The sequence below is a fragment of the Panicum hallii genome, chromosome 8 (assembly GCF_002211085.1).
Source record: "Panicum hallii strain FIL2 chromosome 8, PHallii_v3.1, whole genome shotgun sequence".
In the NCBI taxonomy this organism is placed as follows: Eukaryota; Viridiplantae; Streptophyta; class Magnoliopsida; order Poales; family Poaceae; genus Panicum; species Panicum hallii.
Window position 1 is genome coordinate 37390630 of NC_038049.1, and position 14953 is coordinate 37405582.

The 14953-nt window shown below is 46.0% G+C and overlaps 2 protein-coding genes across 2 annotated transcripts; both read right to left on the bottom strand.

Annotated features, from left to right (window-relative positions):
- Positions 1–5656: 5656 nt before the first annotated feature.
- LOC112902903 (DNA-directed RNA polymerase II subunit 1-like) lies at positions 5657–7387 on the bottom strand. The gene is made up of 5 exons (XM_025972096.1): positions 7266–7387; positions 6433–6729; positions 6188–6346; positions 5911–6072; positions 5657–5724 (listed from the first exon to the last, which is right to left on the bottom strand). Exons 1-4 carry the CDS (start codon positions 7371–7373, stop codon positions 5941–5943), a joined length of 696 nt encoding a protein of 231 aa, XP_025827881.1. The 5' UTR covers positions 7374–7387; the 3' UTR covers positions 5657–5724; positions 5911–5940.
- A 1987-nt stretch (positions 7388–9374) lies between these two features.
- LOC112903767 (TPD1 protein homolog 1-like) lies at positions 9375–9758 on the bottom strand. The gene has a single exon (XM_025972974.1). The coding sequence runs from the start codon at positions 9756–9758 to the stop codon at positions 9375–9377; it is 384 nt and encodes a 127-aa protein (XP_025828759.1).
- Positions 9759–14953: the final 5195 nt, after the last annotated feature.

Consider the following 14953-nt stretch of genomic DNA (forward strand, 5'->3'; position numbering starts at 1 on the left):
CTCCTTGCGAGCATGCTCCACCATGATGGCTTTGTCCACCATCTTCTGGAAACTGTCAAAAGTGTGCACCATTAGTTGATATTTGATAGGACCAATCAGACCCTCCCTGAAGTGGTCCTGCTTCTCATCATCGGCGACATCTGCAGGGGTGTAACGAGATAGTTGGATGAACTTGTCCCGATACTCGCTCACGGACATTGTCCGTTGTTTTAGTGCAAGAAACTCTTGTTTCTTAAGCTTCATCAGGCTTTTGGGTATGTGTTGCTCCCTGAACTTGCTTCTGAACTCCTGCCAGCTGATGGTGTCGGGGTTGTCATGAGCTGCTGTGTAAGCATCCCACCAACCTGCGGCAGTCCCTTCCAGTCTGCCTGAGGCATAAAGGACCTTCTCCCTATCGGTGCACTGGGCGAGGTTGAGCATCTTCTCCACGGTCTTGATCCAGTCATCAGCTTGAAGTGGATCCGGTGAATGAGAGAATGTGGGAGGCTTGTGACTCATGAACTCCCTGTGTCCGTCCCTTGCTGGTGGTGGTGGAGGTGGTGGAGCTTGGTTCATCTGAGCCTGCATATTGGCGATGGTGTTCGCCATGTTGGTCAGCAGCTGAGTCTGGGCGGCGAGGAACTGCTCCATCCCTGCGGGTGGCGTCTGGTGCGGTTGGCTTGGTTGCGGATCGGGATTGGTGTTGTTGCGCGCCCTCCGTAGCGGCGCTGCAGGCTGATCAACTCCTGACCCGGAGCTGGTGTTCACCATCCGATTGGGTTAGAAAAAGGAGACTCATGAATTCAATCATGGAAAATGGACAGGAACAAGGGCAAGGTAAAGATAGTAAAAAAAATAGATAACCCCAAAATTTTACTAAACTATATATTTGTATTAATAGCTTGATATGATTGTGGTCATCACTCCAGAACCTATCGCAATGATTACAAAGATCCAAATCACATCATTGTCACAAAACCAAGCACACTTTCACATTAATCTAATTTAACACACTATTAAGACCGTTCGTACTAACGATTGCAAAAGACTCTTAGAAAACTCCTATCTAGAAAGAAAATTTACTCCTATCTTAACTCCTAAATCTATCCTCTAACGATAGCTGGTGCGGTAGCCGGGCTCTCCGTAGTAAATGCGCTTGCGAGGGGGTGACTCAGGCAAGTACTCCTTCGGCTCGATGCTGTCGTACTCCAGGGGTAACACTGGATCTCCTCTCAGCTGAGCCTCCAGAATTGCATTCTCCCTGATGGCCCTCATCAGCTTTTTCTTGACCTCCTGGATCTCTGTCCCGGCTGCATCTAGATCCGTGCTGAGAGCGGCGACCAGCTCCTGCGTAGTGTCCATGAGCAGGCTTCCTTCCCCAGGGGGTGGGGCAGGAATCTACGCACAAGTAGCTCCTCTCTTGCGCCGTGGAAACTGCTGAAACTCAGTACCCTGGAGCTCTTCCTTGTAAGCCTAGCAAAGGAAATAGAGTGCCCTCCTGGCAGCTTCACTAGTCCCTGCCTCCAAAGTCCTCCTGGGTACCTCATCAATGTGCTTGGAATACTCCACCCAGCACCCAGGTCTCTCATCCGGAACGCAAATCAACATCAACACCAACCACTCTTCCTCCTGCTGTGCATTCCTGAACAAGTGAGCCTCGTAATGCGGCTTCCGCGGAAAGCCAATCCTCTGCATGGCCCTCCAGAGAAGCGCGCGGAATGGACCCTCGGCAGAGTCCAAGTGAAGTATCTGCTTCTCATAGTAAGGCTCAGGTGGTGGTGGTGAGTTTGTGGCGACGGCTGGCTCTGGGTCATCATCTGGGTCGTCGTCGTCATCTCCTGGTGCACCAGAGTCATCATCACCACCGTCACCCTTGTCTCCATCTGCGGCACCTGAATCACCACCATCTCCTCCTACAGGACCCTCATTGCTGCCACTTGAGACCTCTGGATGATCCTCTGGCAGCTCCATGGGCTCCTCCTTAGTGTCGGTGTCCACCCATCCTCCCTTGGAATCATAGTAGTAGTCGTGGTTGTCCTCGGGATCAGACACCTCCTGTGAGCGATGGATCGGATGCAGTGGTCCACAGGTGCTCTTACGGGCAGTCAGCTTGTTTCTGGCCATTTGTAACAAAAGCAGGGGCAGCACAAGATAGAGGACATTTAGAAAAAAAATGCTATAGGTGACCTTAAAGCAAGATGGCATTTTTGTAAACATCAACACACTTGAGAGACAAGCATGAGTTCAAGAAGAAAAAGACAAAATAGCGATATAATCAAGAAATAAGCAGTTTTCAAAATCAAGCAGGCAGAAGCTTGGCTACTACGCAAGATAAGACTTAGAAATTCAACCATTACTAGCTAGGCTAACGTCCTACAGTCAACACGGCTCTGATACCACTTCTATCACACCCGGTTTAGGAAAGATAAACGAATGTATCCCATATGTGCGCCAGGATCAGGTTCCGCACATACAGTAGACGTCACAAGCGAATATCCGAAGCAATGCATTAATGATAAAGAGTATAATAATACTTTATTACATGACCGACAGTCTTAATCTTAAACGAATAAACAAACGTCGATAAATAGCAGCGGACTTCAACTTCACAGGCAGTTGACTGGAAGACATACGACTAGAAATCGCCAACATCTTCAGGAAACTCCGGATAATTATCTTGTTCTGAGCAGCATTGATTTTAATAAAACAAACGTGAGTACACTTATGGTTGGTACTCAGCAAGGGGGGTAAATTATATGACATGCAAGGCCAAACCAAGGATAAGCTGACATGGTTTGACTGCGATAAGCATTTTAGTTGGTCAAGTTTTATTTAGCAAGCATTAACTAGGTTTAATTTTATACCAACCCTTATATACAAGATTGATTAAATAAACAACAACAACAATAAAGAACAACAGCTTAAATCATCTTCAAGTTCAATTATCATGTGAGGGTCCAAGCCGCTCTTAACCGTGAGCACGGCTGATATATCAGTTTTCACTCTGCAGAGGTTGTACACTTTACCCACAGCTCGTGTTTCCCTTGATGCCCGGGTTTGCAAGGCCCTTAAACACTTCCAAGGTGAGTGGCAGGGATTCACTACGAGGCCTTTACAAAGATTCCCTAACTTGTATTGGTCCGCTAAGGTTTCAGGCCCCAGTGGTCATAACCCTCCCTAATGAGGAAGACGCCTTACCCAGGATCATATCTACACCTCAAGAGGACCGAGCTATACCCCATCAACGCACTCCCCTCTTGCCCTTTCGGTAAGACCTTTACAAGCCAAGGTTTCTAATTAATTAGCCAAGACCATTGCCATGTAGTACTGTGGTTGTACTGTTTTCCTGGGTGGTTCTCCATGTTCCAATTCATTCAATAATCTTATTTATCGCCAAAACAATATTCCGAGGACATGATGGATACAGGTAGCAAGATTTCCAACCATCCAAAATCTACTAATAAGCAACTAGCGTAGCTATAAAACAACCCAGGTTTAAACAAGCAAGTTAAATAGAATCTAGTCATATCCTTAATTGGGTTCCATCATATTCTAGACACATGCATGCATAAAAAGTAAAGGTGTGATTGTGATATTAATAGGACGGAAACATGATCAAGGACCACTTGCCTTCGTTAGCAAACTGCTGCTGCTCAGGAAATTCTTCAAAGTCTTTGACCCTGCGGATCCTCGAACTGCGCACCGTCTATCGCGACACACGAGCACATACAAACAAACAAACACAATAAAATAAGAACAGTACACCAATCAATGAAAACAAAACAAAATAATATTTTAAAAACATTGTATAAGTCGTAAGGATCGCGTGAGCGCAAGAATCGATGAAATTGGAGTTAAAACGAAGAAGTTAGGGCTAAAACAGGGTTTCAGGGCTTATCTGCGAAAGATTTGGATCTAAAAGGACCTAAAACAAAGAAACCAGGGGCTAGATCGAAATTAAACCCTAGACAGAAGGGTTAGATTGCAAAACCGAGGGGTAAAGGACGGCGGGTTCTATTTTGGAAAACTACAGGGGTCTAAACAGAAGAAAAAGGACTGAAACGCAATTACTTTTGAACTGAGATGGAGTGCGGGTTGAATCTGGAAAAACTTAAGGGCTATTTTGCAAAGACGCCTCGGTTGACCGGTATCTAAAGCTATTGACCCGGAGTTAGACATGAAGCGGGCCGTCGGATCTTGATCCGACGGTGAGGACGCGGGGGCGGGCTCGGGCGGCGGCGGGATGACGCCGGCGGCCTCACGGGCGGCGGCGCGCGGCCGAACTTCGCCGGAATTACGCGATCTCGCGCTTTCGGCCACAGTTTGGCCTCGGGTTTGGTCGGGGAGGTAGCGCATGGCGCGGGGAAACCAATTAGAGACTTGTGGAGGGGCTAGGGCGGCCGTGGGCGGCGGCCGGCGGCGAGGGGCGGCGCGGCGCGTCGGGGATTGTCGTGCGGGTGCGGAAGAGCGAGAGGGAGAGAGAAAAGGTGGCCGGGAAGCTTCCTCACCACCACGTGGTGCTCCGGGGACGGTCAAACGACGGCGGGCGGCAGCGAAGCGGTGGTGCGGCGGCGGCCCGAGACGCGAGCGGCAAGGCAACGGCGGCTGCTAGGGTTAGGGGCGCAAGGCGGCTGCGGCTTGGGGGAAGAGCGGGCTAGGGTTCGGGCGGCATTTATAGGGCGGCCATGGGGACGCCTGGGCGTGCGGGCCCGCGGCGGATACGGCGGAGGGCGGAGATCTCGCGGGGCGAGCGAGCCGGACTCGGACCTGAGTCCGGTGCGGCGCGGGGAAGAGAGTTCTGACGGGCGGGGCCCTCGCGCCAGAGAGAGAGAGAGAGAGAGAGAGAGCGGGGAAAGGAACGGGTGCGCCGATGGGCCGGGGGAAAAAGGCTGGCGGGCCGTGCGCGTGCGGGGAGAAAAGAGAGGGAAAGGAGGGCCGCGCGCGGGGAAATGGGCCGGAACCGAGCTCAGGAAAAAGAGAAGAAAAGGGAGAGAGAGGCTGTGGGCCGGGCTGCAGGGGGAGGGAGAGAAAGGGAGAAAGAAAGAGGGGAAAAGAGGCCGGCTGGGCTGGGCCCAAAGGAGAAGAGAGGGAGGGGGGAAAGAAAGAAGAAAACAAAAATGCTTTTGAATTTGAACATGAAATTTTAATTCAAATTTAATCCAAATAAACTGCAACCAATGAAACAATGCAAAGAGCATGAAATGCACAATCATATGGTTTTTTCCTATATTCATTTTTATACTTAAGAAGAAAATTATTTATCAGAAACCTATGACTCCTTTAACCTATCATTTTATTTAATTTTTGTACTTTGCAAAATTTAGGGTGTTACAGTGCTCACCTTGTAACCAAGCTCTAAATGCAGGTCGCTGCTTTTCTTCACATAACGAAGATCAAGCCTCTGACCATCTTCCCTAATAATGTACTTTGCACCTGTCTTCCCTGGGGGAGAGTGAGGCCCATATTCTACGAGTTCTTTTATCATGAGGTCAGTCGATTTCATTGCAAGTGATCAGCAAAATACAGCATTTATGTAACATGTCTCAATACAGTAAAGCGGTTTACCTCTCAATGTTATATGGAGTGACAGTTTCTGGATATGTCAGGTTTAAAGCAATACTCCATGGCACACCTAATTCATCAATGTTAATATTTGGATCTGGTGTGATAACAGTGCGGGCTGAGAAATCAACTCGCTTCCCCATCAAGTTTCCTTTAACCCAGCCTTCTTTTGCTTTTAACCTGCTGCAAATTGATTTAATAGGCCTTTCAGAACCGTTGTGTGGCCTGATCATTTGAGGGTGTGGGGAAGTGAAACAGAAAATGATAACTTAGCATGATATTAAAAGTAACATGAAATGTGATATTGCAACAACTGAGAATTTGATTTAATAAGTAATAACATGAAGAACAAATTTTTAGATAACTCACCCTGGGTTGCTCAGGAAGGTCATTATCAAACTACGTAGCAATGTGAAATTGCAACAATTGAGCAAACTCTGTTATAATGTGAGCTGGAGTTCCGTTTCTCTCTTGCCTTCTCAAGTTTTTATTGTGCCGAGTTATCATAGCTAATTGATGAGTCAAATCATCCTGTAAGAAGCAGATGAAAGGCCAAGAAAAATAATAGTGAACTGCAAAGGTGAAATTGCAATCCATCCATGCACTTTATCGCTGGACACAAAATAACTAGTGGTGTTAAGCTCACCTCACTTCTGGAAGAAGTGCCCATCATGACAGATGGCCTAACAGGAGGTGGAGGAATTGGAAGAACCTGGAGTATCATCCAATCTGGACGGGCAAATTTGGGATTCAGGCCCAAAAGAAGACAGTCCTCGTCACCTATGCGCTTGAGAACTTCAAGGACCTGGTCAAACAAGACATGTAAGAAAAACAAATGATTGCAGTAACTTTATTAGAACAACTTGTTGAATTGACTGGTTATATATATACCCTCTCAGCAGAGAGAATCTGCTTTCTTTCCACTGGCTCAGAGGATTTCTCTTTATCATCATTTTCCTTTGGTGCCTTGAACTCCACAACCATCTTCATACCGTCAACTATAATATTTGGCTGCATAGAACCACAACAGCCTCTTTTCTTTACAGGCTCATCAGTATCTTGCTGCTCCTGAATACAAGGGTCATCACCCCCGCCACAGAACTTTGTGCTCTTGCAAGCATCATAAATTCTCCTCAACCTATTCTTTGGGTTCCTGATTTTCAGAGCCTGCTTGAACTTGTTATTATCCTGTGACATGAGCATTCATGTCAAATAAAATGTTAAAAACATGATGAGAATGCAGAATGGCTAAACATGTACAACGGCTACACAAGAACTATGTGAAAAGCTCCAGAGTTGTGTCATAGTCAGAAGATTTAATTATTCCGATTTTTTTATGCAAAATACCAGATATTGTGTGGCTAGAGTGGGTAATATCACGAATGCAAAATATATTAAGAATAGTCTGCTTCTAAGCTTTGCATGAGTCTTATATTAGATAATAGAGTAGTCTGCTTGTAGATGTATCTTAAGACGGATCATAGATTACAGCTAAAACAATGTCAGTCTGTGTTAATTATCGCATTGTCTTTACAGTTTATTTTTGTTAGACATGCCTACTGTGACAAGATCAGACCCTGAACAGAGCTTAATGAGGTACTAACAAAAAGATAATTTGATTCATTAATGTCATGGTCAGGATACAGAAGGCTCTTATGTGTTCAGTGTGCTTCAAATTGAAATCAGGACTCCTCTCAGTATATTCGGGTAAAAAGAAAACACACCTCCTGCGTAAAACCAAGGGATACCTCATCAGCGAGGATCTTGGAGCAGATGAAGTGGACATAGCGCATGATGGAAAGTACAGTCTTGATGAACCCAATGTGGAACATCAGCCTGGCGAGTTCAAGGTGACCAAAGTGGCCTGGGCACTCTGCCATCCCAGCCATGCATGTCTCACACTTGATTTTTCGGTCGACAGTTCCCATCCGAGGGTCACTAAGCCCACCGGTTTTCAGCTTCCCCTTCTCCATAGTCTGCATATTCTATTTGCGCCACCGACATTTGCCTCTGCAAAGACACACAGAGATATAAATTCACTGTTAAATAACACCCCCTGAATTTGTCCAGGCACTGTAAATGCCCCAACATTTCTTTTATTGAAGCTGAGCCTAATAAGGCAAACTATTAAACTCTAACATTAGTGGAGCCTAATGAGGGAAACAGTTAAACCCATCACCAGTGGCACTTAATGATTATGTAACATTAATGTTGTGTTTCAGCTGTACTGGAGCAGTTATAGTCAAATATACCATTCTTCCGTACTTTCCAGTTTAGACTTCCAGTTGCAATTAAACTTTAATCAAACTCACTGTAGACTGTCTAGTTCATAACTATATCCATATATAGATATGCACAAACAGGAAGGCACAAGACCAAAGTTTACCCTCCAGTAACAAGTCATGACAGTGCAATTTTTCTCTCAGATTGGTTACATTCTGCAGTACAGAGTAGAAGTGCTATTGAATTTCACACAGAGTACAAGAAGTTCCAACTCCACCATCTATGCTAAGTGCACATCACTTCAAACCAAACCACACAAACCTCCTCAGTTACAGCAATTGTACAGCACTTTTCCTCAACCTGCCGAAATAGGAAGGGCATAAAACGGTAAAACCAAGTGCAACCTCCCATCTCACTGATATTATTACATTCTCAAGTTGGTTCAATTTCGCAGTACAGAATGGTTCAATTTCATAGTACAGAATACAAGTGCTAAGTTGAAACTCCACCCCCCAGACAAGTGAAATCAGTTCAAACCAAACCATATATCTGCAGTTACAGCAACAGTATAACGTTATTTCCCTCAGTTTTTCTTAAATTTTCAGGGCACGAGGTCGTTCAGTTGAATACGTTCTGGGTTGGATTAGTCAAATTTAGAAGAGCACCAACTCAACCAAGCAAGCATCCCTCAAGCTCAAACCCCTCACAGATTACATCCAAAGTGAACTCCTCCCACCAAATCGAAGCTCATCGCAGCAACCCGAAAGCTACGAACCACCCACGAGCCCACCCCAATCACCCCGAACCACCCAGCCCGCTCGAATTCGAACAGCGATTTCAAGCAGATAAGGTGGGGCGAGCGAGGGAGGGAGGGGGCATTACGATCTCGTCGGGGCTGAGGACGCCGAACTGCACGAGCTCCACCTTGACCGTCTCGGCCGGCGAGTACGGGAACCGCGCGTCCATCCCGTCCTCCTCCCCACACGAGCGCGCGGCGGCGCCGGCAGCCCGGACCCCGAGCAGATCGGTTTGGGATGGGGAAAAGAAAGGGAGGGGGTGCGTCTGCTGGGAACGGGAAGGGGGAGGGCAATATTTATAGGCCCAGCGTGCGCCGCGGGGGCCAGCGGGAGTTTTCTGCGGGCGCTGTGGACCCGTGGGGGCGGTGCACGGGTTAATGGCGGTGCGGGGAGGCGTGGTGCTCGTGGACCGCGTGCGGGGAGGAGGGACGGGGTGGGAGGGAAACCGCCTTCGGGGAGGGTTGCATGGGCCGTTGGATGGGGAAGGGACGGGCGTGATGGGGCCGAGTGGGATTCGGGCGGGATTTAAGCGGGAAGGGGAGCGCGCTCGTGTTGGTGAAGGGATTGGGGTTGTGGGCCGGCTTTGACGTCTAGTGACTGGTGGGCCGAAACTCAGCGGGTCGGTAACAGAAATAAATCTTTTCTGTCGTCTGAAATTCAAAAATAAAATTTCTAGCGACAATGCAATATATATAAAATCAAGGCAGCTCAACTGGATCATGCATAATCAAGGCTCGATTTCTTGGGTACATATGAGATTTTAGAACGCGGCCATCAATTTCTTGGGCAAAACAATTTCCGGTTGATCCTCTACTAGCACGCCACCGTGGACGAGACCGGCCGGAAGCCGAACTGCCTGCTCCAGGCGTAGCTGAACGTCACGTCCCGCCCCTGCGCCACCGGAGCGCCGCCGTTGACGAGGCACAGCCCGCCGGCCGGCAAGGGCTGGAGCTTCGCGGGGTCGACGGCCAGGGTGGTGTCGAACCCGGCGCAGTCCACCTTCACGTCGGACTGGGCGCAGCCGCACGTGTTGCGCACCGCCACCGCGTACACCGGCTGCCCGTGCGCCCACTCCCCCGTGCCGGACTGCGTCACCACGATGCTCGACGGCAGGCAGCCGGCGGCGGCGGCGCCGGAGCTGCTCGCCGTGGAGAGCAGCAGGCACGCCACGAGTATCGCCGCCGGCGTCGCGTCCATCTCTTCGCAAGTTTACAGTGTGTGTGTTTTGAGGGGGAGTGCTGATCGATGCAAATTAAGCTGTGCTGCTGTGGTTTGTGCGCCTTGGGGGGGAATTTATAGGCCAATGTAATTAATGTGCACGCGAGTAAATGGGGTAGTAAATTTGGATTTGATGTGCTCCAAAAATTACTAATCAGTTTCAAAAATTGAATACCAAACGATACGAATAAGAGAATTGATGTGCTCCAAATATTTGTGATCAGCCGTTTCCATATTTGATAGAGCAGTCACATTACTTAAAAAAAAAGATAGTGACATTAAACAGGAGGTTCCTTTTTTAGAAAAAGATTCCCTTGTTTAATTAGCTCCATAGCCCATAGGGGAATATTGGGAGCGGACCTAGGAGGAGAGGCCCGAGTTGCATCGATGGAGAATGATATGCTTGGGCTCTCCGAAGGTATGGGCTGGGCCCTTTTCTCCAAGGCCCCGACCCATGGGTAGATTTGGTGGGGCCATCCTCCACCATCAACGAGTTTGACAATCAGGTCAGTTTGATCCCATTCCTTCTCACCTCATTACCAAATCCAATTAAATCTTCCCTTCAAAAAAAATCCAATTAAATCATGTCTAATCCTGCTCTGCTGTACTCAAGTTACTGGTATGTATATCATCATACCATAGTCATTCACTGCCTGATTCAAAATGATTTCGTTTTTGTGGTATGGTGCTGGATTTTAAATGGATTACCTTTAGGCATGCTTTGCTTCGATTTTCCGTATCATGGATGCAAAAAAAATTAGGACTTTTTGGGATACGCAGCAACTTTGCTATGGCATTTTGAATAAGTGTGTCATGAAAAAATAGAGGATAGAATAAATAACAAGTTTAAGGTTCACAAAGTCAAAAACAACTCTATTTGTAGAATGTGCAAGTCTCAGTATCGAATCACTCTTGCTAATAAAGATATAGACCATCAGAGGTAATATGTATCCAATTAATTTGCAGATCTGAATATAAAGATCCATAGTTTGGTATTTGCTTTTTTATTCTTTTATTAAAAAGTTTGGTGGACCCTTGATTTCTTTTTTTAGAAAGACACCCAGAAGAGTGTCTCATATCTAATATTAATCAACGAAAACAAAAGCCGGCACAAAAAAAGGCTAACTTGACACAAAACGAACTCTAAAAAAATAAAATTACATTCAAGATCTCTGAGATCATCTTCTTCCTTCCATTGTTCGCAGCAGCTTAGTGGGCTTGAAAAAAGCACTTCTATATTTGCATTTCAGTGCCCGGAATGTGAACAATACATGCATCCAATTCTGAGAATTCTGTAATTCATGGCAACAGAATTCCCTGAATTGGATGCATGCGTTCCTCACTTTCTGGCTGATATTGTCATACTCGCCCCTCACTAGACCAACCACCACGCACTGGGCTGCCGAGTACTGAAGTAAGCGCATCCGCATGGTTCTCACCATCACAGGGTGCTAGGTCGGGCTGCTATTGCAAGATCCGCCGGCCACACGCTTAGTTGGAGTCGCCGTCATCGGAGCAGTCACATTCGATGGCTTATGCAAGCCTCGCTGGTGGGAGGACGGAGGCATGGCCATGCGGCGCTATTGCTAGAGTTTGGGTGATCGGGTTGGGTGGGGAGGCAGCCAGGGGTGGGGATTGGAGTGTGGTGCAAGGGGTGGAGAATAGGACTAAGATTATATATAGTTAGGGTTAGAAAAGTATGTGTTAGGCCGTCTGGGCTGAAATTTAATGCGATTACAATATACTTTGGTTTCATTTGGGCATTCACGATGTGTTAGACCAAATGAACCGATCTAAATTTGGTTAGTTATTCCTTAAGAATGAATTCAATCACTTCAGGTTTGATCTTGGTTACTTCGATTTGATCTCTCGATTTTTTTTGGGGGGGGGGGGTGTTGTCAACCTAGGTCGGGTAAGAAAAGGTTGAGCGTCATGGGATGCTGTGGAACCGGGTGCGGTTGGATATCACTCGAGTGATAAAAATTCGTACAGTCACCTGAAGAGGAGCCTCCGCGGTCCGCGTGAAGTCCGCAAGTACTGGGCTGCTGCTTGGTTCCTTTTCTCTTGAGGCCCAGATCTAATGTTTCAAGTGTTTCATGTCTGTAGCACTTCGTGCTTCCTATCCTGACGTGTCTCGCAATCCGTAAAGCTCAGGTCAACAAATGAACAACAAGCAAGTGAGACACTAGAAGACAAACAATTTTATCATTACAACGGTGAAAGATTTTTTTCCCCCAAACATGCAGTACGAACACTGGCACTAACATACATGTAGGCACATTCATATATAAAAATACACCCACACAAATTTAAACCTATAAGTACTTCTGATAAAATAGGCTGTATATCTTAAAACTGATGAAGTCATTGGCAAATGACGATTGTCGATGGGCATGTGCCTACTGCTGAAAGTATAGTCTTCTTGATTCTTAGAACAAATTTTTAAAAAAATATGAGCACCAGGGCCAAGTCAACAACTCGAAACTGATGAGCAGGTCCCACCATTATAAACCTAACCAACTAAAAATATGATCATATTGCATTTGAATCAATTCCTTGTCTATTCCTCCTAAAATTCCTTGTCGTTCCTTTTGAATTTTTTATCCCATGCATATGGCCTCATTAAACATATCCTTGTTAACGGTGAGAGGCTCGGTTAAAGAGCATGTTGCATTTTAAAGTATCCTTGTCTATTCTCTTAGATTTTTTATCGTATAGATCGATTACAATCATGAATTATTTCTTCATGCCATCCGATCAGAAAAATAAAGATAATAGAAAAGAAAATTGCATATTATGGGCCGCTTAGTGCCAGCCTTAATTAGTTCACCTTCTTACATTGGTGACCTAGATAATATCTCACTGGTTTCAAGGTTAACTGCAGACACACCCAGATAAGTTAGTCTACAAAATAAATAAATAGTTCCTGTGAACATAGAGAACAAAATAACTCCGCACGTGAAAAAAATGGTCAACATAGAGAACAACTAAGTTCCTGTGATGAACAAATTATTAGTACGAGTGAACAAATTATTCTATAAAATGAACAAATAATTTAACATTGCGAATAAATTTGTCCATCAATTGAACAAAGTGACTCTGTATACGAATAAATTATTCTACATAGGAAAATAAGTCCACATCACGAATAAATTATTTTTACACATGAATAATATATGTTCATATAGTAAAAATTGGTATACACAAAACACGAATCACTAATTGGGTAGATATCACTTTGATTGTTTTGTCATGTGTACTTTAGTCCAATTAAATCAAGTGAAATTCTAACCCCATTACCAAATCCAATTAAATCATGTCTAATCCTGATCACTAGAATAGTGGGTTGGCGGATCTGGATCTTGCCGTAGAACAAACTGAAGGAAGAGATTGAAGTTGGCACATCAAAAGTCACCTAACTACATCCCCTGTTTGTTACACCAACTACTAAGATCTGAAAGAAACCTAGAGATATGGCAGAACCTACCCCTTCACCAGCCCTTTGTTGGTCCAGATCGTACGCTGTCGAGGTAGGGAGGGACTGGAGAGACCTTATTCCGAAACGTTGGTGTCACCACCATCTTGCTGATGTCAGTAGGGAACCTAATTCTAGAAAAAGCTAGATCTACAAAGAGGACGGGTCCCCACTCCTCTGACTGCCGACAAGACCACCCAAAAAGGAGAGAGGAGGGTCCCAAGTGGCAATGGCATCGAGGAACCTGGGCGCGGCGGTTGCGGCAGAGCCTTGACTTCTATATTTGTCATTTCAATGTTGGTGCTCGAAAAGTGAACAATACATGCATTTAATTCACGGAGTTATGTAATTCACGGCAACAGAATTCACCGAATTTGAATGCATGTGTTCCTCACTTTCTAGTTCAGTTGCCATCCTCGTCCTTCAACGGGGCTGCCACCATGCACTGTGCTGCCGAGTGCGGAAGTAAGCATGGCCACATGGTTGTCACAGGGTGTTAGGTTAGGCCACTATTGCAAGATTCGCCGGCCACACGCTTAGTTGGAGTCGCAATCTCCGGAGCAAGCACAATCAATGGCCTATACAGGCCTTGTTGGTGGGAGGATGGAGGCATGGCCAGGCGTTATTGTCGTTAGAGATTGGGTGGCGGAGTTGGGTGGGGAGGCGGCAAGGGGTAGGGATTGGAGTGTGGTAAGGGGTGGAGAAGTGTACTAGGATAGCTAGGGTTAGAAAAAGTGTGTATTGGGCTATATGGGCCAAAATTGTAATGAGATTATGGGGCTGTTTGGTGTGGCGCCTAGGACGTCACACCGCACCTAACTTGTTGCGTCCAAAACGGCCGCCGCACCCGCGGCAGAAAAAGTGTGGTGCGCCATGGCAGGTGCGGCGGCCCTCCAAACTAGCCCTATATATATACACTTCAGTTTTATGTGCTTTTTCCGACGCCAGAGACCGAAGGAACCGACCTAAATTCTGTTAGTTACTTCTTAGGAACGGATTAAGGTTCTTAATTACTTTAGATTTGGTCTTGGTTATTTCGGTTCGGCCTCTCGATTTCCACATTTTGAATATGGAGCATTGAATTCGGTTCCAGATATAGGAAATTGATGCGCGCCAAATTTTCTTTTAATCACCCGTTTGCACAATATCTAACAATCTGTCACCGTTTTCCAGATTTTAATACAAGTTCCGTAGCGGATTTGTAAGCCATGGTGTGGTTTCTAAAAATGATTTGCATTGGTACTCCTGCCTTTGAAGAGCCTCTCCCTCCATGAATGCGCAGGAGGGCAATATGGGCCGTACGACTAATTTAGCCCATTTGGAGGAGTCTGGAGAAGCCCAACAGACCAACTGGTTGGATGCGTCGAAAAATGATTTCACTTGCAGCAAGTCCATCGACGTGCCACCATCCGGAGAAGTGCAAAAATTAGCAGATACCTTCATAATTAGTGACTCTACCTAAGCAAACACCAAGCCACAGAGGTTTTTGGAAAGAAAAAAATTGCATGTATCTTAATTTCACATAATCCAACGGTTTCATACCGTTGACCGTTCAACTCCGTGGCATTCCAAGGTGGCTGCTTATTTAAGAGTATACCCCCTTGTAGATATAGGCATGTATGGCTGTATTTGGTTTGGAATTGATTATAATCTAGTGATAACCTTTGCTATCTTTATGAATTGACGTTTCGGGTACTTT